This window comes from Dermacentor variabilis, chromosome 4 (assembly GCF_050947875.1).
Source record: "Dermacentor variabilis isolate Ectoservices chromosome 4, ASM5094787v1, whole genome shotgun sequence".
Taxonomy (NCBI): domain Eukaryota; kingdom Metazoa; phylum Arthropoda; class Arachnida; order Ixodida; family Ixodidae; genus Dermacentor; species Dermacentor variabilis.
Genome location: NC_134571.1, coordinates 136,390,126 through 136,415,873, shown reverse-complemented (window position 1 = coordinate 136,415,873; position 25,748 = coordinate 136,390,126). Strand labels below are relative to the sequence as shown.

At 46.0% G+C, this 25,748-nt stretch overlaps 1 protein-coding gene across 2 annotated transcripts; it reads right to left on the bottom strand.

Moving 5' to 3' along the window:
- Positions 1-1,440: 1,440 nt before the first annotated feature.
- On the bottom strand, positions 1,441-25,570 carry LOC142579824 (uncharacterized). Of its 2 annotated transcripts, none has more exons than XM_075690400.1 (7): positions 25,380-25,570; positions 24,228-24,277; positions 20,940-21,087; positions 20,072-20,172; positions 16,963-17,100; positions 16,256-16,453; positions 1,441-2,378 (listed from the first exon to the last, which is right to left on the bottom strand). In XM_075690400.1, the coding sequence occupies exons 1-7, from the start codon at positions 25,403-25,405 to the stop codon at positions 2,026-2,028; spliced, it is 1,014 nt and encodes a 337-aa protein (XP_075546515.1). In that variant the 5' UTR covers positions 25,406-25,570; the 3' UTR covers positions 1,441-2,025. The 2 variants fall into 2 exon arrangements, with proteins under 2 accessions (XP_075546515.1, XP_075546516.1); XM_075690401.1 differs by having other exon boundaries at positions 20,987-21,087.
- Between the last annotated feature and the right edge of the window lie 178 nt (positions 25,571-25,748).

The following is a 25,748-nucleotide window of genomic DNA, read 5'->3' as shown; positions in this document are numbered from 1 at the left end:
CCACTACGCCCCCATGGCACTTGCTGAAATATTAGCAGAAAGCTTAGACTGCACAGATTTAAATTCAACATCTGTTCTTTTTGCGTGTTAAAAAAAATGAAATTGTGGGGTTTTACGTGCCAAAACCATTTTCTGATTATGAGGCACGCCGTAGTGGAGGACTCCGGAAATTTCAACCACCTGGGGTTCTATAACGTGCACCTAAATATAAGTACACGGCTGTTTTCGCATTTCGCCCCCATCGAAATGTGGCCACTGTGGCCGGGATTCGATCCCGCGACCTCGTGCTCAGCAGCCCAACACCATAGCCACTGAGCAACCACGGCGGTTTCCTTTTGCGTGTCTTCTAATTGTAAACGCGAGTTTTTTGTTTTTTTGTACCAATTGTATCATATTTTGCAAACATACTCTTCAAGCAACAGTGTCCCTTGCCTTCTGTGTGTTTTACCTTGATTGTTCATTCGTTTTCCTTTCCTTCCCTTCTTTCTCTATTACATTCCTTTGTTTCTGTCCCCATCTTCCTGGAAAGCTTGGAGGCATTGCACCGTTCCTGGTGGCAGTTACCAGACTGCTCCTTGCCTTATCTCTCTTTCAATTGTACATATGCTTTCAAACCAAATAATAATAATCACAAATGAAGAGTTTCATCTTTTGAAGAAAACAACCACAACTTCACTTTCACTCTAGCATAAAACCTTCATTCTTAATATGTCTAATATGCAATAAGCACAAAGAGAACTGAATGGCTTGGTATTTAGACAAGAACCAATGACATAAAGCTGACAGACATCAATGCCAAGCAAAGCATTTGAACAAATAGACTAAGTTTGTAACTATGATGTCTAATAACAGTAAATTAGGTTTAAATTAGCAAGAATTTTCGTATTTCAAACAAAAAAAATGTTGCCTTCATGCAAAACATCCTATGCTTTTCCTAGCACCACTGTCTCTTGTCATTGCGTAGTAAGAAAATATCTGACAGTAAATTCCCGTGGTCAGTCTGGAACAGTCACCCAACAAATCCTCAAAGAGCATGCTCATACTTTACAAATTCAAATCTGCCTGTGGAAAACAATCTGCGCTGTGTCAGATTACCATAGAAACTTGGTCCACACACCTAGTTCCAGAAATGGTATGTGCTTTCTGGTGAACCAATGTTTTTACAATTACAAAAGCGTCATGGTAATTTCGGTGTCCCCACTTCTGCTGTCCATAATGTACGAAATGCCAGTCAACCCTCGCATCAGCAGAAAACGTGGCTGTCACGCAGAAGAGCATGGTGCTGTGCACTGATGTTCACTCAAGATCGTTAATACCAGACACACTCGTCCCTTGAGCAGGAGAAAAGTGACGTTTTGCAGCCTTGAATTTCATGCTGGACCTGTGCCCAGGGAATGAAGTAAGAGAGAGTGGCTCTGCTGAGAACACACAACCCAACTCCAGATCGGCCAGTGAAATTCACCATCAGGACTCACCAGTCAATATACGTACAACATAAAAACATCTACCCCCACATTCTGGGGCATTCCTCTGCTTGACACCCCACGTCATCTCAAAAAAAATTGAATGGCAGCACTGCTTCCCCATGACTGAAATGGTCTCTGCACTTCAATGACACTCTGTGATGGTTCTTATGCAAATATGTTTTGTAACCGACAAATGCAAATGCACTGGAGTGAATTTATGTTTCTCAAGCAAATCCTCATCATAAGAATCGCCAACGAACGTTATCAAAATGCAATGCATTCTTCAGAAGAGGAGCACTGCTGTGCTCCACTTGGTCAAGTCGACGAAGTGCTTCAATCTGAAGCCCATTTGTGAACGTAGAGCTAAACATCTAAAAACAGGGTTGCCTAAAACGTGCCATAAAGAATTTGAAAATGTCCTCCTTCCCTCATCACACCTGAAGACACCCTCCTCAATTCACTAGTCTTTAGGGATTTCTGAAGTGATCACAAGCACAGTGCAGAATTCACTGAATCCATCCTGCCAATGCACGGGTGTTTCAAGTTATGCTTGACAAGCTCACTGCTGCACTTTGACAACACTGTGAAGTGGCTTGCTCACTGAGCGGCGTGACAATCCAAGCCGAATTCCCGACGCTGGCAACTGGCCACTCGAAAACTTGGGCACAGTCATGGGCACATTGCCTCCAGGAGGAGTTCGCTGCGGTAAGAGCCGTGGAGCCGCACTTGGTGAAGACTTTGCAGCTGCAGCAAGGCGAGGTGCCGACCTTGGAACCAGTGGCGATGCTGACGATGAGCTGGCTGATGCACTCGATTCCTGCATCTTGCCACGTGTTGTTGCGGGGCCTTTCGTGGCGGTGTGTGGCGCGGCCGATGGTGCAGGAGGTTTTTTGGTCGCTGCTCTTGCGGTGCCTGCACCAGTGTAGGTTAGCCCAATGTGCACACCGGTCAGTCCAGACACACACAGGTTGTACAAGGCCTTACAGGTCTAGTATTCCATTCATAAGTCCTTCAGGACACTGGCGCCAAATATTTTAAGTGATGCATAGGTAACCAAGCAAACCTAACACAAGCTAGAAAATACATCAGTATGTAACGCTTGCAAAGATTTCAAAGATTGCAAAGATTTTGTAGAAACATTGTCAAAGAGCTTGTCAGCAATTTGGTGCATAGTGAAAGTTTGAAGATGGACCAGTTAGTTTTCATTTAACATGGCAAACAGTGCAGATGATGGGGAAAAATATACATCGAGGAGAGCGCACCTGTATAATTTGTACATCCCTTGTCCTCCTGTTTGCACTTTCTGCCCTATGCATAACAACAGCTTGTACCAAAGCACACACAGTCAAAGCTAGTACTTATAGCAATACTGACCGTAACAATATTTCAGATGTAACAATGCACAGCCGCGGCACCGGCAAACTTATGTGTGTTCTGTGGTAAAACTAAATTGCTCACTACAACGTTCACATGCCGCATTGTTGGCAATACCAATTAAATTTTGCACTAGGTGTCTGTGTAAACAGGAAAAATAATGGAAAATTCTATAGAAAGGAAACGAACAGGACAAAAAAGAGAAACAGTCATTGCCACTCTAGTTTCTTTGCTAGCCTTGTGCGCCTCTCTCTCTTCTCCCTTCCACCCCTTCAAAGCACGAGGCGACTGTACCGACGGCCGCCCTCACTGAAGCCCGCCAGAGCAGTCGACTTGTGGTTTCGAGGGGCAAGGGAGACGGGAGAGAAGTGCAAGATGCTGACAATTTCATGTTTCTTTTCCTTTTGGCGCAGACACCCAGTAGCCAGATTTACTTGTTCTAACCAATAATGCAGCATTGAGAGCGTTACAGTAAGGAGTTTATATTACCATAGAACACACACAGGTTGCCACGGTTGCTTATTGTTACATCCGTCCGGGTATTGTTAAATCTGCCAATTTTATAAGTGGGTGTGGCTGCACTAAGTGGGTCTTTCTGTCTAATTAATATCTTTTGATGCCTGTCCCCCCTTTTTGTTTTCCTGCAACCCAATAATGACAGTTATTGGCTATAGCAATGGAATTTTCTGGGCACTTGAATATTGTTATAAGTGGGTTCGAATCACAGTAAGACAGTGGCATGCACTGTCTTACTGTGATTCCAGGATACATTGTTCTTGTCTTAGTCTAAAGTGTTGAACTCTGCAGAGCTGCAAAAATGACACTAAATGTCAATCTAGTCATTATCATTATCAAGTGAACACCGTTAAAAGAAAAGCAAGGCATAAAATGGCATTGTAAGCGCAAGTGGGTAGTTTGGGTTAATTGCACTCTCCTGAGCCAACAACACAACTGAGTCGACCACCTGCTACTCTTATTGCAGTAGTAAATATATGGACACTCCAAGTGCACTTCTGCCATCTGTGTCGCCATCGCCGTGAGGTTCCGTATAAAGTCCAAGGGCGATAACAGCGTCGCCACGCACTCTACTGCTGTATGTGCAAGTGAAGGCGTGTGAGGGAAGCTGAGAATTGCGGCTCAATCTCGCCTGCACAAAAGTGACGAAGGCGGCCAGAAAGCGGGCCATCTCCAGTCATGCGCGAGGCACCCAACATTGCAAGGCACAGGGGGGGGGGGGTGAGAGAAAGAGAGAGGGGCAGCGTTCTACTCCACTTGCAACTGCGCATGTGGCTGCTGCATGCGGTTGCTCGGGTGTATCTTCAGAGCAATCTGCATTGGGGGCAGTCTAGGTACGTGTAGCTTTTTGCACGCTGTGTGTTCTCGACGCTCACTTTTCATTGAACCAATCGGCAGCAATAATTTCACTTCGCTCGCTGCTGCTGCCAAATTTCCTCATGCCAGGGTTTTGACAGGGAGTTTCCGCGGTCATCGAGTCAGATGTGTTTATGTTTGCTTGTGTGTGCGTGTCACCATGCTTGTTAATTTTTAGTTAGTATGCCTATGTTCACAAGCATATACGGCCGATAAAACTACTACTATCCTTGCTTCATATAGCTGTCCACTAATTTCTTATCGCAATCGATGCTTCGCCTTTCAGGAAAAACTGCAACTTTTTGGTAGTTTCACATACATAAATCAAACTTTGCTCTCTTACACACCGAATGCCCTAAGATTTGGTTGCCTTAGGTTCCCAGCCCTGTGACTGCCTGCTAACTGCCATTTGGGAGCCAGTGAGCTTTCCGTACAGGATAAATAAAAAAGAATCAATATTCCCATCTAAATTGTGCAGCACTTTCGACAGAGAATTCCTCCCCCCCCCCCCCTACCAGCTTATAACACATACACGGTAGACAATATCTACATTTATAGCATACCAAATGGCTGATGGTCAGTTTATTTAGTAGACCTTGCAAGTGCCAATTTTGTGAATAACTCCATTCGCATTGTGCTTGTCTCACTTGACAGGCGCCCACTACGCCTACTTGTAGTATTCAGCAATCAGTTTTCGCTTTGCACACAAACATCTAACACTTAGGAACAAAGTGGTAAACAAGAAGAAAGGGGGCTAACCGAGGGGCCCGACGAGAAGGTTGTGGGATCGTTCCCCACCTGCGGCAAGTTGTTTTTTCATCCACTTTCATTTCCATTAATTTATCCTTTCTATATTTCATTTATTAAGCACAATTTATTTTATTTTAGTTATTAAGCACAAGTAATTTCCCCTGTGTTGTCCTTGGTATCAGTGTTTGTTGGCTTCTTATGATAGGAACAAAGTGGCACGTACAATGCAGTGGTGGTAATAAGTTTTCACAAGACAGATATGTGCCCAGCGAAGCAGATTATTTAGGTTGGGGTGCTTGCATAACAATATGTGTAAATGTATACGTAAACCATAACATACGTAATGCTGTATAGCACATAAAAGGTCGCAGTTTAGCCCAAAAAAGGGAAGCACTGATTGCAATAGCAAAGTATTACACAACTACATGAAGTAAAGTTTCTATTCTTATTGGCAATACGAATTGAACTCAACATCCGCTTACTAATTAAATTAAGCATGCTGTCACATGCGCACACACAAACATGAACAGACCTCACTCGATGACTCTGAACACCTGCTATCACAATGCTGGTGTGATCAAAAGTGCACAGAAGGGAATGAGCACTTCTGCTGCCGCTCCCTATCAAAGCTTCTCCCAAACTTGAGACTACGCGGCCTCCGTCCCTAGGCGCCTGGGAAGACAGCGCACACGATAGTCACCAGCCATTTCAACTTGCCAGAGATTACGTCCAAGAGAGTGCATGGGTAGTGTGCATGCTCAGACGTGCAGACTGCCATGTGTAGCCACTAACGGGCTAGCGGAGGAGGCGCATGATCACCTGCCCCCTACAGTCGGTGACAACCTAAGAATTAAAAGGTTATATGTACACTGTCCAACTCAAACACAATTTGCATATATGCAACAGCCAATTAGGTTCGTTTATTAACATGATGTCAAACAGAACGCTTGTTTCTGTGCTCTCTGCATTTTTGGTGAACTCTTTGCCTTTCGGGGTGCCTCACCTCCCCGTCTTGCGACCATGGACGCGGAGCATGCCACAGGCCCGCCTGGCCAGAAGTCATCACGGCTGTCAACCGCAAGGAAGCGAGTTGGCTCCCCCAGCGACACCGAAGACACCGAGCTGTACTCTATGTCGGAAGACGACTCATCCGACGACGGCTTCATACCCGTCCGGAGTAAGAGGGCGAAGAGAAAGATCGCCAACACAGCGCCGTCACCTCCTGCGAGCACTACGACTATGAAGTCAAGGCCTGCGCGCTGGCCACACGTCATCATCTTTATGCCGGAAGAACCGTCAAGCAACCTACGGTTGCTGAACAGGCAAGCCCTATCCATTTTTCTGGAACGTGCGGTGCCGGATCAAATTAAAGACATCAGAATAAACCCACGCAAGAATATACTCGCCATAGACGTGTACAACGCGAGTGCGCTTGGAACACTTCAAGAAATCACGGAGCTTGGCGGAATCCAAATGCGCCCCTTCATCCCGATCGACGACACATCGATAGCCGGTGTAATTTACGACATTGACTTTGCCATTCCCAATGAAGATTTACCTAGCCTCATCAAGCCGGCTAACGAGGGCACGATCATTACGCAAGTGCGCCGTCTTGGGAACTCGCGCTGCGTAAAAGTAATCTTCAAGGGGGATTGCATACCCTCCCACGTTAAAGTCGGACATTTTCGACATCCAGTTCGACCGTTCATCCAGAAGCCGCTTCAATGCCATCAGTGCTTCAGGCTAGGACACGTAAAGGGCGTGTGTCCCAACTCGCTTCTGTGTCCCCGTTGCGCTGAACCTCATGCAGAAGTGACCTGCGGTGCCACAGTTCTGAAGTGCGCCAACTGTAGCGGCCCTCACGCAGCCTCGTCGAAAGACTGCCCCCGCATCAAGAGGGAGCGCGCGGTTCTTAAGCAAATGGCCAGAGACAATTCGGCCCACAGGGAGGCAGCCGAAGTAGTCCGGCGTCGGCGTCTACGTCGGCACCGTCGTACGTCTTCAAAGAAGGCGCATGAGCGAAGCGATAGTACCCGCTCCACTACGGAACCATCTAGTCGCGACGCGAAAGGGCCCACCACTTCCACGAGGGCATCAGATAAGACTCTTTCTTTAGAGGAATGGCCTACGCTACCGAGCCGCTCCCTTGCTAAGGAACCTCAGAAGGTCACGGCGCCACCGGAGCCTTCTCCGGCCATTGATGATTCACCTAAAACAGATCAAGTCATCTCGGTGCTACGTTCCCTCATGGAGGCCATCCGAACGATTTTAGTTGAGATGGGGACACCGTCTGCTCGAAGCGCACTTAAAGTGCTGGACGCCTTAAGCCCAGTGCTTGAATCCCTCAACTAGAAAGATGGCTACCCATACCCCATCCTTCCGAAAAGAAGTCAAGGCAGCGTCTGTCATGCAGTGGAACGCCAGAGGGCTAAAATCACGAATTTCAGATTTCCGTCAGTATGTGTACACCAATGTGTTTCCACTCATCGTCATTTGTGAGCCCAACTTGTCGAAACCAATCAGACTGTCAGGGTACGAATGTTTCATGTCATCAACAAATAGTGCATGCAGCAAGATCATCGTTTTTGTTCGACGTGAACTCACCTATGTTTTGCAACCAATTGCGCCCCACGACGACAATCAGTATATTTGCATCACAGTTAAAAAGAACAAACTCTTGTTTACTCTCATCGGCGTGTATATATCGCCTTCCAGCAATTTCGACACTAAAAGATTAGCGGATATTTTGAGTGTTTGCCCCGCCCCATGGGTCATCATAGGAGATTTCAATGCACACCATCCAGCATGGGGAAGTACAAAGACAAATGCAAGAGGACGAAGATTATCAAGCATCGCCTACAACTATGGCCTTACTCTCTTGAACGATGGTAGCCCCACCTTTCTTCGAGGCGTGACGTACGGCAGCTGCCTCGACCTTGCTTTTGTCTCCAACTCTCTCGCCAGATATGTGAAGTGGTTACCAGATATTGAGACACATGGGAGTGATCACATTCCCACCTATCTGACCATCAAAGGCTTGTCGTCTAGATCTGGCCCACGAAATACCATTCGGACGATTCAATGGGCCAACTTCAAATCTGATATGGAAGATGCCTGCAGCGAGGGCCTACCCTCTGGGTTAGAACAAACAATTAAAAATACGATGCGGAACGCCACTCGCATACTGACGATATCTCACACGCGAAACGACTTCGACATAGAATTAGAGCGACTTCGCGCACTTCGTCGCCGGGCGGAACGTCGATATCGGCGTACAAGATCAATCCATGACCTTCGGGCAGCCAGGAGGATACAAAAGAAGATTCAGCGTCGAATGAATAGATTAGCGTCGGAACGTTGGGCAACGTTTTGCCAAACACTCGACCCCCGCAAGCCGCTGTCTCACATTTGGAAAACGGTGCAAGGTCTGCGTTGCCTTCCGGAACAGCGTTTTCCATTCAAGGCACTCGCGCTTTTCCAAGGGCGGCAAGACATCGCTGTCGCAGAAGACTTTTGTGCGCGAATGGCAGACCGAGCGACACGTCCAGATCCTCCAGCCCGAGATGATGTCCCCCATTCCCGAGATTGCCGCATGGACCTTCCTTTTACAATGGAGGAGCTCGAGGCGGCACTAGCTCTCTGCAGGCGCTCATCATCTCCGGGTCCAGATGGTATATCATACCGAGCCTTGTGCTATCTCGGAGAATCCGCACGGATAGCACTATTGAGTCTCTACAACACCTTATGGCAGGAGGGAAATGTTCCTGACGAATGGAAAGTGAGCCGCCTGGTGCCAATCTTGAAGCAGGGCAAATCCCCGCTAGAGCTCACCTCTTACCGCCCGATAGCGTTGGCCAGCTGTGTAGGAAAGATAATGGAACGGATGATCCTTGGCCGCCTGGAATGGTACCTTGAACACTACAAGATTTATCCGAGTTCCATGGCTGGCTTCCGACGTGACCGCTCTTCCATCGACAATGTCGTTGATCTCGTTTCATATGTCCAGCACGAAAGGTCCCGTAAACGTTTATCTGCAGCTTTATTCCTAGATGTGAAAGGGGCATACGATAACGTATTACATGAGGCTATTCTCGACGCTCTTGTGACGGTTGGCTTAGGTGGCCGAGTATTTTTATGGATTGCAAGTTACCTATCTGCAAGATCATTCTATGTATTAACTGACGATGGGCCAACTACGCGACGCTATACCAGCAAGGGCGTTCCTCAAGGCGGTGCTCTCAGCCCGACGCTCTTCAACCTCGCTCTTATTGGGCTTGCTGACCACTTGCCAACTACCACCAAAATTTCAGTATACGCAGACGACATCTGTCTCTGGACTTCGGCAGTCACACGTCCTCAGATACGTGCACGGCTTCAGAGAGCGGCTACTTTGACAGCGAGCTACTTGTGTGAACAAGGTCTCAGCATATCGCCAGAAAAATGTGCCCTAGTGGCGTTTACTCGCAAACCAATGACGCCTTATGTCATCTCAATCAATGGGCGGACCATTTCCTATGTCAGAACCTACAGATTTCTTGGCGTAATTATCGACCGAGACCTCTGTTGGAGCCCGCACGTAGCTTACATGAAACGACGCCTAACAGCAACCTCCCAGTTGTTTAAATACCTGACAGGAAAGACGTGGGGGATGTCAGTAGACGCAATGCTGAGACTCTACAGAGCTCTCTTTCTCGGTTTTTTAAGATACAGTCTACCTGTACTGAACAACACCTGCAAGACAAATATTCGTGTTCTGCAAGCAGCGCAAGCTCAAGCACTCAGAGTTTGTCTTGGTTTGCCGAGATGCACGTCAACTGAGGCAACTATTGCGATTGCTCGGGACCATCCAATGCAGACTCACATCACGGTGGAAACCCTGAGAACGCATATCAGACATTTGGCACGGGCCCCCTATCACCACCTTGCAACACTACCTTCAGACAGGCACCAAGCATCATTCTCAAAAACTATTGTCAAGTACAACGACAAACTTCCCTCGGGCTTCACCACTGCATCTAAACCATCGATGCCCCCTTGGTGCCTTGTCAGCCCCACAGTCCATCTCAACGTGCCAGGAATCGGGAAAAAGTCTGAGCTGTCGTCGCCTGTGCTGAAACAACTGTCTCTGCTTCTTCTGCACGAGCGGTACGCAGACCGTGCACATATTTATACTGACGGTTCCACAAACATCCAGTGTTCGTCCGGTGCTGTAGTCGTCCCAGAAAGCGGTATTACCATCAGCTTTAGGACTGACCACCCAACGACTTCTACATCTGCGGAACTAGCTGCTCTTCGAGCTGCACTTTGTTTTGTCAATCGGGAACCACCTCGACAATGGTCAATTTTCAGCGACTCAAAGGCAGCCCTACAATCTGTACTATCAGCTCTGCGTCGCGGGCCATTCGAACAGCTCGTATTCGATATTAGATGCCTACTTCATACATCACATGAGAAAGGACATCACGTGACGTTTCAGTGGCTGCCAAGTCACTGCGGCGTCATCGGAAATGAAGACGCCGATAAAGCCGCTCGGACAGCTCTTGAAGACACACAGGAAGAGGCCATACCACTTTCACGGTCCGACGCAGCCAGCAGACTTCAAGTGCTTGCACGGGAGATCACGCTCTCTCTATGGTGCACACCCAGCAGCCAGACCAACCGCAGCAATCATCAACACGACCTGCCCTCCTTGATGCATCTATGTATGCCAACCGGACTCCGCCGAAGTGAGGCCACCCTGCTTTATCGCTTATGGCTAGGGGTGGCCTTCACGAAATCTTACTCGTTTCGCATTGGAATGGCCGACAACGCTCTCTGCAATGCCTGTCTTTGCGAGGAGACGCTGGAACACATTCTGTGCGACTGTCCTGAATATAATGTTCAGAGACAGTCCATGGCGTCCGTTCTAGCGCACCTTGACAATAGACCATTGTCAGTTGCAACCATTTTCACATATCGCCGACTGAAGTCATCGCAGCTGAAGGCGACAAAGGGACTACTTCGGTTTATGAAGGATACGGGCTTGGACAAGCGGCTGTGACAGTGATGTCACGTACCGCACAAGAGTGACAGACTGTAACCAACGATGTGTGTGCCGTGCTATGTGCCCTCTATCTCTTCTCCCCTTCTTTCATCCCCCCCATCCCGCTCCCATGTGTAGGGTAGCAAACCGGTTAGGCAAAACTGGTTAACCTCCCTGCCTTCCTTCTCCACTTTTTCCTTCCTTCCTTCCTTCCTTCCATGCAAATCAATATGTGTGCTTAGGACAAGTTCTATGGGTGATCCTGATATCAAAGCTCAGCCAAAGATGACACTTTAGCTTGAGACAGGCTTTTATTTTCCTGTTAGCCTAGCATTTACATTAGCAGAGCAAAGTCATTAAGCTGTGTGTGGACACCAGCTGGCTCGGTTCCCTTTCAGAGGCGAAGGGCAGGAGCACTGCATTTTTGCAGGTGGAGCTTTTTTGTAAATCTTAGGTTGTCACCAACTATAGACTCAACGTTTACAAACAGCGCTCCCAAAAGACTTTTGGTGAAGGCCTCTAGAACGACACAAGTTACAATAACCTATAGATACAGTAGAACCTCGTCAATATGTTCACGTTACGTACATTTTCCTGGCGCCAACATTCGCAATCAAGAACACAGAAAATGACCCAATAGTTACGCTCATTTTTTACCGGTTCATACGTTCCTGGAAAATACGATTTTCCGGCACCAACATTCAGTACGTCACCAAACTGCAATATGTCACCAAACTGCAGAAAGACAAAAGAACAAGCCCTGGAACGAAGAGGGGCTCGGAGAAAGACAAACTGCAAGCAAGGAGGAAACTCTCACCACAACTCAAACGGATGAACAGCAGCCTGAACCGACAGGCAGATATGACCAAGGGACAGAAAAAAAGATGTTTTTTTATTGATGCTTTGAATACGTATAGCTAATTGCCTCCTCTGTTACCAAAGATTTCTCTTGCCATTTCGTAGACAATATTACATCAACAAAGTGTATTCTACAACACACCACAGCGTTCCTTATATTTTAGAACATCAAAAGGATGTTTTTATATAGAATGATAGTATGTGAATAATTATTTCTTTTTCTTTGGCTAACTTGACAGTCGGAAATTCATGACCGGAAGTTTTCTGGAGTCATGAACACACTGCTGCCACGACGCGGATAAAAGCGTCTTTAGCAGCCGCTTGTTCATGGTACCAGGCTCTCATACCGGTGTGGCTTGATGGCAACATGACAATGCTGCTGGTGGCATAATGGAAAGGACAGCCACAGCAAACCCAGTTTTTAGCTTCTAACTGCAGTAAAATACACTCGAAACCAACTATACGGAATCCGTCTACATAGAATGATCCTGTACATCGAATAATTTCTGAACACGGCATAATTACTATGAGTATATACAGTAGACTCGCGATAATTCAAACTCTGATAATTCGTACTTTCGGTTAATTCAAACAAAAATCAAATTTTTGGTTGGTTCGCCATGTTTTCAATGTATTTTAAGGCCGCTTAATTCAAACACCGCAATTCGGTTAATTCATACTTTTTGCTTGTCCATACCGGAAAATTATCGGCTATCGTTGCCACCACTGGTGAAAAATCTGACTTCTTATATCACCACAACAGCGGAAAATGTTAAAATAAGCGCACTATGGCCTAAAAAAATAAAAGAAAGCGAACAAGAGCCTAACAAACAAACGCTCGAAACAAAAGCCTCCCGAAGGGCACATTGTTGCTCAACTTTCCGTGGCTTACTAGCATGCTTGCTAGCCAGTTCAAAGCAGGAAGTTCGAAATTAAAACACATAACCCTCAAAACTTGTGGAAATGACGACTGTCCACCTGCGTTTGTCAATACGCTCAAAACTGACGTAAAACCTGACGTAAAAACAAAGAGCATGAGAAAAGAAAAAAAAAAGGTGCGAAAGTGACGCGAGTAGCATCGGCCGATTCCGAATCACGTGACCGCTTGCGCTTTTCTTTCCCTGGTCGGTCGCCCGCGTTGGTAGCATCATGTCTCCGCGGGGGAAGTACCGAACCCTTTCTGTGAAAGAAAAATTGGCAGCCATAGAAGAAGTTGAGGCTGGAGCGAAGAAGACTTCTGTGGCATTGAAGTATGGAATCACAAAAAGTACGCTGACAACGATTGTGAAAGCGAAAGACAAGCTGCAAAACAACGCAGGCCATTTCGCTCCCGACAGAAAAAGGCTTAGGGAGGCGGCGCATCCGGAGCTTGAGAAGGCAGTTTTTCTTTGGCTGAAGCGCACTCGGAGCTGCAGTCTACCAGTAAGTGGACCAATCCTGCGAGAGAAGGCCGAACAACTGTCTTTGCGCTTTGGAATTGAAGACTTCAAGTGTAGTGATGGATGGGTGTCGCGATTCAAGGAGCGACATGGCCTCACTTTCAAAACAGTAAGTGGAGAAGCGGCAGCGGTCGATGAGGCGGTTACTACCGACTGGCAGCAGACGCGTCTTCAGAGCCTACTGCTTGAATACTCCCCGGCTGACATTTATAATGCTGACGAAATGGGACTGTTCTTCAAGTGCCTTCCTCAGCAAACATTGTGTCGCAAGGGGGAACGTTGCACCGGCGGAAAGCTGAGCAAGGAGCGGCTCACAGTCATGGTTTGTGCCAATATGGATGGTAGTCACAAGCCCGAACTTTTCGTTGTTGGCAAATCGAAGCGTCCAAGATGCTTTAAAGGCGTCCGAACTCTTCCCGTTTCTTATGCAGCAAATACACGTGCATGGATGACGCAATCTTTGTTTGAGGATTGGCTGCGGAAACTTGACGTGCGGTTTAAGCGCGATAAAAGAAAAGTGCTGATGATAGTGGATAATTGTCCCGCTCACGGTGACGTGGAGGGGCTGGAGGCAATTCGTCTTGAATTCCTCCCTCCAAACACAACGGCTGTCCTCCAGCTTCTGGATCAGGGGGTAATCAAATGTCTGAAGATAAACTACAGAAAGCTACTCCTTAAGAGGATGCTAATATGCATGAATAATTCCATGTCGTACAGCGTAACACTGCTGTCATCTGTGGGAATGCTAGCTGACGCATGGAGTGCAGTAACATCGGCAACGATACGGAACTGCTTCCAGCATGCCTTCCGCATACCAGGCCACACCAGTGATACCTTGCCTGACTGCACTCGAAATGAAGGTGAAGACTGCCTCCAAACGGAGAGCGATGAAGCAAGGCTAGTGCTTTCTGCACTCCAAGCACACAACATAGCTGCTGACCTCAGTGAATTTGCGGCTGCCGATGATAACCTCTGCGTGTGCAGGGAAGACACCCTGGACGACTTGGTGGCTGAGGTGCTGCCAGCACAGTACAGCAGCGAAAGTGAAGAGGAATCAGAAGAGCAATCCTCTGTGACAGCAGCACAGGCCTTCCACTACCTTGCTGAGGTCCGCAAATTGCTGACTGTAGAAGAAAATTCTCAAGAACAATGGCTGCTCTTAATGGAATAGAGAACTTTGTTCTTAATGCACATGTAAAGAAAAAACAATCAACAATTCATGATTTCTTCAAACGGTCTAGTCAACCATAGATTTCCATTAAACTTGTTCTGGATCCTTCACCTCTGCTCTGTTTTTACTGTGTAATTAAAGAGTGAAATGTTTAAAATATGATTTAAGTGGATAATTAATTGTAATGTGTGCTGTAATCTTGCTCAGAGTCATATATGCGAGAACTTCCGATAATTCAAACTTCCTGATAATTCAAACAAAATCCTGGGGTCCCTTCGAGTTTGAATTAACGAGAGTCTACTGTACCGCAAAAATTACACTTACATCGGACAAAAACAGCAGCAACTCGTGACATATCGAAAGTCAAGGGGCGCAAAAGTTTACTTTTCCTTGCGGCGGTGGAGAAATCCACTGACAGCCCAGCAGCGCGGCTCCATCCACCTGCTCTCCCAACCGTGAACATGCCACATAGGGCGAATCGGCAACACCCCCCTGTGAGAAATGATCCGGCCCGCCCGCAGCGTTTTCTCAGACAGCCAATCAGAGGCTCTTGCTCCCCCGTCATGCAAGATGGTGCAAGTCTGAGTTGGCTCACTGCTTTTCTTGTTCATTGTATTTACGCCTTGTGAGCCTTGTCCTGCAGTGTTGCCGTGAGTGGTTAGCGCAAAGCGGACTGAATTTGCCTTTTCCTGAGCAACTCGAAATCATAAACTGAGTCGAACGCGGTAACAAGTCGGATGTTGCCACAGCGTACAAGATTCCGAGGTGCAATCTCAGCACGATCTTGAAGAATAAGGGGGAGATTAGGGCTAAAGCAGACAAATTACCTGTGGCACCGGACGCGCATGCATGGCCATGACGTTGAGGTGGCCACGTACAAGTGGTTAATCCGAAACTGCTTCAGATGTGCCAGCTTCCATGTGCCTGGCTATGACTGAAAAGGCTTATGAGTGCGACAACGCCATTCCCAGTGTCACCGAAGTTTGGAGCGAGCTGTCACAATTTCTGGAAGCCATTCACAGATCAACGGTCGATGAGTTTGTGAGTGCGGATGGTGTTGTCATGACCACAGGAGAGCCCGAAAACAAAGACCACATTGCCTACATCATACTGAACACAAATGAAAGCAGGCACAATGAGGAAAGCGACAATGACCCTTTGCCCACATCCTCCGAGGTGACTGGTGCATTCGCACTAGTCCGGCGCTTCTGCGCGTATGTGGAAGGTTGCGGCTTCAGCTGCTTCGACTCTTTAGACAATGTGGAAAAGTGCGTTCCATCGCAGGCAGTTAGGTTGCCCATTCGGAAGAAGAAGCATGACTATTTCATGCAAAACTAAGGTCGTTTCATCAATAAAGTGCTTTTATAAATGGTATGTGCTTTTATGACGTCTAATTCTTTAGCAGGCTTATATCGAACTGATAGGCGGGTTTTTTTGCGAGTTCAATATAACCGGGTTCGAGTGGTCCCTTTCGAGCACTTTACATTCAGTTGGTTGAAATTGAGCACTCAGAACCTGTTTGCCTAGTTCATTCAAAGTGCTGCACTTCAACAGCTCAGAGGTGCTCAGACAAAGTATGGAGCACAAATGAGATTCAGAAAAGATTCTGGTCACATGGCTTTGGTAGCAGTTGAACATTCAGCTCAGGTGGGCTTTCTCTGGCTCCAGTCTTGAGACAACTCCACATTGCAGCAAAGAAAGTCAAGAGCGCAGTAGAAACCAGTCGAATGTGCCGTAAATCACCAGTGCAGACATGCAAACAACCAAGAAAAGGAAAGGCCAAACATGGCCGTGCACCACTCGCCTGCCGGCTTCTTGGGAGCAGCTGGAGGCTTTTTTGCCACAAGTTCCTTGCGGGAACGTGAAGCCTTTCCCTTTGAGGGCGCAAACTCCTCGTCGTCATCACTGCGACTGTCTCCGTAGTCTTCATCCGAGGCGTCCTCCTCCTCATCCTCCGAGCTCCCTTCTTGCTCCGGCTGGTAGTCTTCCTCCTCCTTGCCATCTGCAGTTCAAAGCCACTGAGGAAAAGCTGATGGATCTCGCACAGACAATGTATTTACTTCTATGAACAGTGGATGGCAGACAAAAGCCTCACTAGGCAATCAAAACATGAATGCAAAAAAAAAATGGAAGACACTGTTTCTCTCATGGATGTCATCTACAGGTGCTGCTCATTTGCCACAACAATCATCAGTGTACCATTTATATACATGTTAACACATAAGACACAATGTCTGTCATTGAAACATTGTCAATGAGAATGCGCACATGTGTCACAGTGCGTGCTATATGACACCACACTTACTAGTATGTTCAAACAGGATTGTAGGATGCACAAAAGTTAACAAGGACTAACCAGTGAGCATGAAGAATAAGAACAGATCATGAGAGAAAAAGAAAAACACTCATGCTATGCCTGGTCTTTTATGCTATGCTATGCCTGGCCGTGTAGCATTTTCACATAATCTGGCAGGAAGCTAATTTGCCTTTCAGCATAGGAGGGCAGCTTACTTGCCGACGCTGAAGGCTCGCTGGGTTCAGGGCCTGGCTCGGAATGCACAACCACCTCACCAGCTAGCTCGAGGTTCTCTGGAAACGTGGATATGCTATTTTGCTCAATTATACTGTCCGCAGGCTTGTGTTCAGGATCTGCATAGATGAGGTTACAACAATGACCATAAGTTCCGACCTTACACACTACCACCACAAGCGACGTATGTCACGCCTGCACGTGTGTGTCCAGAAGTGCTTCATGCATTCTGATTCTTTTAGGCCCTCTGCCAAGTGCGCAGTTCAACTAAATAGATCTTTAAAAGTAAAATGCGTCAAGAAAAAGCCCATGTGACCAAGTAATGACGTCACATCTGACATGATGACGAAATGCGATTACGTCATCACCTCAAACATTGTGTGATGATGTCATCACACCAAAGGTCACATGATGACATCATGTCAAATGTTATGTTACGCAATAACGGCATCGTCACATCACATTACCGCCTGATAACACCATGTGATGACGTTATCACACCAGACATGACATCACGCGATGTTGTACTGTCAACAGATGATGTGTTGCTGATGACATCTTGTGATGCCTCTTGGAGAAGCAGCACACTGCACTTCCTGCTTTATTGCACTGTCTCCAGGATTGGCCCATAATGGCGTAACATGATTACATAATCACGTCAAACGTCAAGTGATGACGTGATCACACCAAAGGTCACATAATGACATCATGACATTGTTACATAACAGTGGCGTCATGTGACGATGTCGCCTGATGATGTCATCACATCAGACATGACATCACACGATGACGTCTTCATCAAGTGATGCTGTCATTTGATGATGTCATGTGGTACTTATTGGAGAACCAGCACACTGCGCATTAGCGCAAGCTCTTGGGCCAGTTGGTGCATCCAGCGTCCATACCTGTCTAATGCCTTTTCCTTGCGTGCGCATCTTTTGTGTTTTGCTGGTACCCTTCTTTCAAGCACACTGTGTGTTGCCCGCTTCTTTGCACAGTCTCCGGGATTGGCCCACATTTTAATGCAATGGCGTTAGGGGCCCCCCGTCGCTGAAAATCCGGTGTCAGCATCCCACGACCAGCGTCAATGGTAATTTTGGCAAAAATAATTTCGAACCATGCAGGCCCTCCATGTAGCACAAGGAAGTTGCAGAACTAATTGAATTTCTCATGGTTAAATACGTCAGAAAAATCGTAAAGTATGACGTACACATAACCTACAGACATGATAGCATCAGATTGTAATTTGAATATACGAGAAAACATAATTCTGTTACGCGGAAACTCAAAAAACACAAACCCCTTTTCCAGCGTTTCTACCATTCACAGAGATGCCATAGCCTCCGAGATCTGCATGCGCCCGCGCATGGAAATCTCAAAGGTCATAAAGTGGCACATCTGGTTCCTTGCAACACCTTCAGATGGAGCTCACCTCCGCTGCTTTGCGACCCACGCAAGAGGCTGTGTTTCTACCAGAAAGCTCGCCTTCGTGCGATTACATAAGCTGCAGTTGCCAGGAAACGTGAGAAGGCAGTCAGGGATCTATGAATGCTATTGCATTCCACTCTTAAAGCTGAAGCTTAAGTGTCCTCCAAATTTTTGCCTGAGCAAAGGTTTCACATGCCGACACGAAAAAAACCCGACCAACTAGAAGCTAACAGCTTCGCTGTAAAATGACCCAGTACAGCTACACATATTGTTTACTGGTTCATATGTTCCTGGAAAACAATATTTTGGCACCAATGTTCAGTAGATCACCAAACTGCGATCGTATGATATGTTCTCTGGCCGCTAAATCCCATGTAAATGAGAAAATGCGTGAGGTGCACACAATTGAGAACAGTATAGTCACTCGCTACAGCAGCTTCCCTGCGATACTCTCTCGTTCGTCTCTTGTGAAAACACTGGTGCGCACAAAGTTTCTTATTCCGGTACCAGCAAATATCCTCCCAGGTCGTCCCACACCACCTTCACAGCTATTGCCACCAAGCCTGCTGCAATAAGCATCTTTACTTATCTGTTTCGCAGTGCATGGGCCACAGTGCTGTTGGTAGTATACTGTACGCCATATCTCCATATCGGTTATCTCCATTTAAAAGGAGATAACCGATATGGAAGATATGAAAAAAGATGATATATGAAAGATGATAGATATCAAAAAAAAACTAAGCATGACTCCTTTTAAAAGGAGATAACCCAAATGCACCTCCATTCCCTGCTGCAGGAGGCGCAAAGGCAGAGCATCATGTATCACTCTGGTGGCATCCTAGGCATCGTATTACAGTGTTGCCCATGCACCTGCTCGATTTCATTTATATTTCCTGTAGCAGCCTAGAACACTACATAATACCAAAATGATGTGCGTCTCAGGTCGCTTGGGACTTATTAGCTCGATGTGCGTCCGCGTCTCATGCTAGCCCCAATGATTCATGCTGAGTCTGCACGTCGTGACTTCCCGCCGAAATGCTGTGCTCTAAGAAGCTGCTTACCCAGGCTCAGTTCAAACAGTGCAAACGTAAGCTTGCCAAATCCGCAAAAATGTCAATGCATGTCCCAGGGCCACTAGAGCCCCACCAGTTCGGCTCACATCTGCAACTCGTGTTGCAACGATTCACGCAACGCTTCACATTACGTCGATGCCAACTGCAGTCGAGTCTGTCAATCTTTTAGCGACTTCTGATCGTGCATTTTAAGCATGAAATGCCTTTAGCTCCCCTTGTCGGCAACCTTCAAATGACCTTGATATAAAAGCCAGAGCTGTTGTCTGGGCTCTCAAACGGGAACGTCCAGACAACCAGTCAAAATTTGAAATTAAGAGAAAAGGCATCACACACACAAAAAATATTAATTAATAAAGTACTGAGTAGATCACATTCCCAACAGTCTGAAATTTAGACTATAGAAAAGAACACAACAGAAAAGAATTAATGATCGGAAGGCTGTAAGGAAATTTGCAGGCATAGTATGGAGCCATGTGACATGGTTAACTAGAGATCACTTAAAGAATCCTTTGGTTATGTGGTAAAACTATACAGGCTGCTGCTCCTACTGAACAGCTCCACACGATTGACAATGAGGTGAAAAACAAACCAGTCTCCAAGCACAGTCCTTCCGAGGCCGGTGCATTCTGTGAGAGACGCAGTGCCGCTTCGAGGTCTCGCTGGAACAGCTTGTCATCCAGGGATGCCCTCCTATATCAAAGGGAGCCAGGTTTTATTTATGTGACTTAGGAACAAAGACAGTAGTGAATGGGCATGACACTGTGCTGAAGAACGCTCATCCATGCAGCACTAATAGCACTGTAGTGCTTTGGCAATTTTGAAAGAGCGAGATATTGCACATTGATGCTATTGTTATTGGTGTTAAACAGCCCCAACTGCAACAAACAGTTAGACTGGACAAAAGGCCTATGTTCAGATACCCTAGATAAAAGCAGTTTAAGTTCAAAATTTCATGTTTAAAGGTACGAATGGATGCATCACGAAAAGCTCACAAAGATATGTTTTTGATACCAAAACAAAAAGGCAACATTACCGCTTATAAAAAGCGACACAATCCAGAATGCACGACTCCTTGGCATGACCTCAGAGATGAGGAAGTGCCCACATAACACAGCAAAATCTCCAAGGCACCATGTGATGCCCAAAGTCATATCTGGTAATCCTTAAGTGCATGCATCATCTGTTTCAGTTCTATTCAAAGGCTGCTAATAATAAAAAAAGAACACACACACAATTGGCAGTCTTTGTATGCAAGAACAGCAAAGTCTGATTTCTGGAAGACACCTTTCGTAACTGTACTAGACAAAAATGGTCAAAATCTGTGCAATGTATGGGTAGTGCAGAAGACTTGGTAGATGTGCTTCCACGAAGTGAAGGGAGATTTGCCACATGCGCAGAGGAATTTCTGCATTCCACACTTGTTGAAATCTGGCCAACACACCAAGCGCACAACCCACCCTGCCTTCTGCTTCTCAGTGACAGCACTGGAACTTGTTATGCCTACGCTGTCAGGCTTGGTTTTCTTCTCTGCCTTTTTGGGTGCTTCCTTAACAGCAGGCTTGGCACGCTTTGACGGCGGTGCCTCGGCTGGCTTGAAGTCGTCATCTGCGTTTCAGAGCAAGGGTAAGGTGTAACACGATGCTGCCAGTGTCCATTTACAATGGGCAAACACGTTGATTACAGAACTGCTTTTATGCAAGGGGAAGTTGGCATACAGTAGAATGCAGCACAAAGCCACTAAAGAAACCTGTTCTCAAGCACTTCGTGCAACCTTGGCATCAGAGAAACCAGACAGCGGCCGAGGAGATTTTATATTTCACTGCCTTTATAAATGTGGACTCAGTGATTTAGCTGTGAAAAGCGTTTCAGGTATGGGAACAAAACTTACTGCTCACCAATCAGTTTGGAAAACACCTTGTCGTTTGAGAGATTTGCTCGGTAGAAACGCTTAACTGAAAATGCACAATACTGCCAGCAAAGCTAAGATGCTCATCTTTCAGCAGTTTTTTTCAACACATTTCCCACGTATTGATGTATATTTCCGAACAGGCGTACCGTATCTTCCGCCTATAACTTGCCCCTGCACATAACCTGCACCCTCAATTACAAAATACCGAAAAGAAAAAGAAAGATCCGTGCAGATAACCCGCAGAAATATCTGCACACAACAATGCTAAAATATTAGCAAAATTTTTCCGTTCATGGATGCACAACTTGTCCATGTTGTATACATTGAATCCCCCCCCTCCCCCTCCTGCAATGCTGGTATAGCTGCGTTTACACAACGGACGTGATCACGGTGGAATCAGTCACTAGATATGCGACGTGAATCGGATTACTTTACAGCCAGCATTCGCATAACAAAGGATGAAAGCACATACAGAGCAGCCCTCGCATGTGCGACGGCGACACAACCACGCCATATCACGAAGCATTCCGCGCACACCAAGTGAGCACCACAGGCATGGATGACGAACGTATATCAAGTGATAAAACCACGTGCTGAAATCACAATTTATTCCATTGTGTGAAAGCGTTATCATCAGCTTCTGCTGCGCTAGGATGGCCGTTGAGCGCAGCTCACCCTGATACGAGTTCTAGTTCTCAGACACTGTGTGCACTATTCACTAACTACAAAATGCAAAAGTGTGATCTGTGAAGGAATACAATGGGAGACCATGGAAGGGTGAAGGGAGCTTCAACAAGCGTGGGTGGGAGAGAGTGGGGTTCTTTAGGAGATAACGAAACTGAATGATGGAGAGCCTGGTCATAATGCCGCACTTAAACATGAAATTTGCATATTATGCGGCAGTGAAACCACACTTCAAGGTGAAATTCTCATATAAACCACACCCTGACTTCTTTTAGATTTTTAGCATTATTGTTGTTGGTTATATGTGCAAAATATGGTAATAAAAATTATCTTAAGATGTACGAAACATTTTTCAAATGCCATTATTGTAGTCTGTTCCCAGTTCTGAGCTGTCAACTTGGTCCATCATCATCATCACCAGCCTATTTTATGTCCTCTGCAGAATGAAGGCCTCTCCCTACAATCTCCAATTACCCCTGTTCTGCACCAGCCAATTCAACTAGCGCCTGCGAATTTCCTAATTTCATCACCCCACCTAGTCTTCTGCGGTCCTCGACTGAGCTTCCCTTCTTTTGGCACCCATTCTGTAACCCTAATGGTCCACTGGTTATCTAACCTACGCATTACATGGCCTGCGCAGCTCCATTTTTTTCTCTTAATGTCAATTAGAATATCAGCTATCCCCATTTGCTGTCTGATCCACACTGCTCTCTTCCTGTCTCTTAACGTTATGCCCAACGTTCGTCGTTCTATCACTCTTTGCGCGGTCCTTAACTGTTCCCGAGCTTCTTTGTCAATCTCCAAGTTTCTCTCACATATGTTAGCACCAGTAAAATGCATTGATTGTACACCTTTCTTTTCAGTGATAGTGGTAAGGTTCCAGTCGGGACCTGAGAAGGTCTGCCATATGCACTCAAACCCTTTTTTATTTTTCTGTAAATTTCCTTCTCATGATCAGGGTCCTCTGTATGTAATTGACCTAGGTAAACATACTCCTTCACAGACTCTAGAGGCTGACTGGCGATCCTTAACTCTTGTTCCCTTGCCAGGTTATTAAGCATTATCTTTGTCTTCTGCATATTGATCTTCAACCCCGCTCTTACACTTTCCCCGTTAAGGTCCTCAATCATTTGCTGTAACTCATCTCCAGTGTTGCTGAACAGGACAATGTCATCTGAAAACCGAAGGTTGCTGAGGTACTCGTCGTTGATCCTCATTCCTAAGCCTTCCCAGTTTAATAGCTTGAATAATTCTTTCGAGCATGCAGTGAATAGCATTGGAGAGATTGTGCCTCCTTGCCTGGCCCCTGTTTTTATAGGTGTCTTTCTACTTTTCGTCCAGTCATAAATGCAGAGTCCAAAGAGGTTATATAACTACTACTTTGGCACCAAGCCAAATACATATTTTATGATTTTTTTGTTTTTTAAGTTTTTAGCTCCTTTCATAATGGCCCTGTGTTCCATATGCTAACTAACAAGATGCAGGCACTTTGAATAATCTTCATCATGGCTAAACAAAGTGTGCATTTAACATTAGACAGCTGACTCAGTCATGCAATGCACCTACCACGGTGGGTATGGTGTCATTCTGCTAAGGACAAGGTCATACATTAAAATACTGCCCACGATTGCTGCACTCCGATTGAGACGGAACGAAAAAATGCTTGCACAGTACTCATAGGATGCAACGCATGTCAATTTATGGCTAACTAATGCCCATACTTTCGTTTGCATTGTCTGCAGTTCATGTGACATAGGCGTAATTTTAGCTTCTACGGTTAGGTCAGAGTCCGCATCGTCTTCAGCGACCAGACTCGTAGAGACATGACACGGTGTTCTCGAGTAATTGCGCCTGTGCAGCGCTCTATTTTAAAGCTTCCCTGTCGTGTTTCATTCCATGAGCACTGTGCACCAAGTGTTGGGTGCATGTTCATGAAACACTGACAGACAAACTCAATCTGGAGCCTTCCACAATAACATACCTTGATGCCCCCCTGTTGCCTTGACATGTTAAGCCCAATTAATTAACCAACGTACCAATTAACCACAGAAGATAACTAAATGTTGGTGCAGAAGTAAAAAACAACACCCACTTCCGAAGATCAACAACATTTTTACGTAGGGGGCTCGAGAAAGCAAGCAATCTCGCTTACCTTCATCACTCCCATAGTCCAGCTTGGCGTAGTTGACAGACTTGTGGGCCCTAACGAACAAGAGAAATATACAAAGAGCTGTGGGATTAAGCCTGCTGGTGATCCTTGCTACACAGGCCACACAATACACAGGCCACTGCATATGACTGCTCATCCTATCGTAGATTAGAAAGAAGCTTTATGTCGGAAGGCCCCTGTCCCCAAATACGTGGAACTGGAGAAAGTGTTTTTCTCAGCATCCACTGCACCGAATGTGATGAAGTTTGTTGCATTTAAGGGAAAATGTTAAAACCATGTGACTCTAGAAAGCAGATGTTTTATTTAGGCTATCAATTTTTTTTTAACGGTCAGGAAGTGCAAAATTAGAAGAAGAAAAAAGTCGTCCGAAGCTTTCCACTCAAACTCAATAACAAAATTATTATTCAGGTGATTTGGGAATTTTCGTTTTTTAATTGAGCCATACTAACATCGTAGACAGACTGCGTGGCATGAGAATCATAACCTTTTCAAATTCGCACGTCAACACAAACGATAAGCATTGTCGATTACACACAAATGAATCGGCTTCAGCATCTTCCATATGTGCCAAAAGCTCTGCTCATTTATTATACCTCTGATTGTTCAATGCCTTACTAACCGCATTCTAGAATCATGCTGTAAAACTTGATGTAGCACGAACCAACGGAACTGCGGTGCAACATACGTAGGTACGACTCGCGGAACATAAGTTTGTTTTGTTTGTGTGCACTATGTGCACGAAATTGTGCAGCAGATCAAAAGCCGTCCACGGCCACATAAGTTGAGAAATCGAACATCGCGTCGTTGCCTTAATAACTCCGTAAAACAATACGTCGTTCGCGACGTCATTAACAGTCCAAACCAAAAATAAATGGCGAACCACCTGGAGGTAAAACTGGCACCTTTTCAGTGAGTTTCGAGTGCTCAAGTCAACGCTTGGGGCACAGGACGTACGGTATGCTTAACGGGCTCTTAAGTGAGAAATATCGCAATAATTCAACCTGTAACTACGCATTTGACGCGTCGAACAAACAAAAATATGCATCCGTCATTATTTCTTAAGAGCAGCAACTTGTTTGCTTTTCCATTCACATGGCTCACCGCAGAAGTCTCGACCCGCATATACATACACACCTTGACGACCTTCGCCCTTCCGCCATGCCTCGACTTTGCACAAGTTTTCCCGCGAATTCCACACACGGACGCAGAGTTGACGTCAAGCTTAAGAAAATGAGCCCAAGTGCCAAAGAAATTGAACTATCATATCCGAACGGCAGACGCTGCTTGCAAAGTTGGCGCGCGATTATGCGCGGTTCTTTAAAGATCACATGACAATTACCAGCCAAGCCAAGCCAAGTGCGGCAAACAAAAAAAGTTATTGTTTCATTAAGATGACGTCGCACAATACAACGCCTTTAATAACCTCCTTGCAACATCTCAACCCACCCTATGCGATTTCTTCACAGATGAAGTTTAACAAGACTGTAGTTAGAACAGTGATTT

Excerpts from the sequence above, each read along its gene's own strand:
- LOC142579824 (XM_075690400.1), bottom strand. The coding sequence starts at position 25,405 with ATGGCGGAAGGGCGAAGGTCGTCAAG. Across the intron at positions 21,088-24,227 it reads GGACTATGGGAGTGATGAAG|ATGACGACTTCAAGCCAGCC; the intron begins GTAAGCGAGATT and ends TCTGAAACGCAG. Across the intron at positions 2,379-16,255 it reads TGCTCCCAAGAAGCCGGCAG|GCACCGCAAGAGCAGCGACC; the intron begins GCGAGTGGTGCA and ends ACACTGGTGCAG.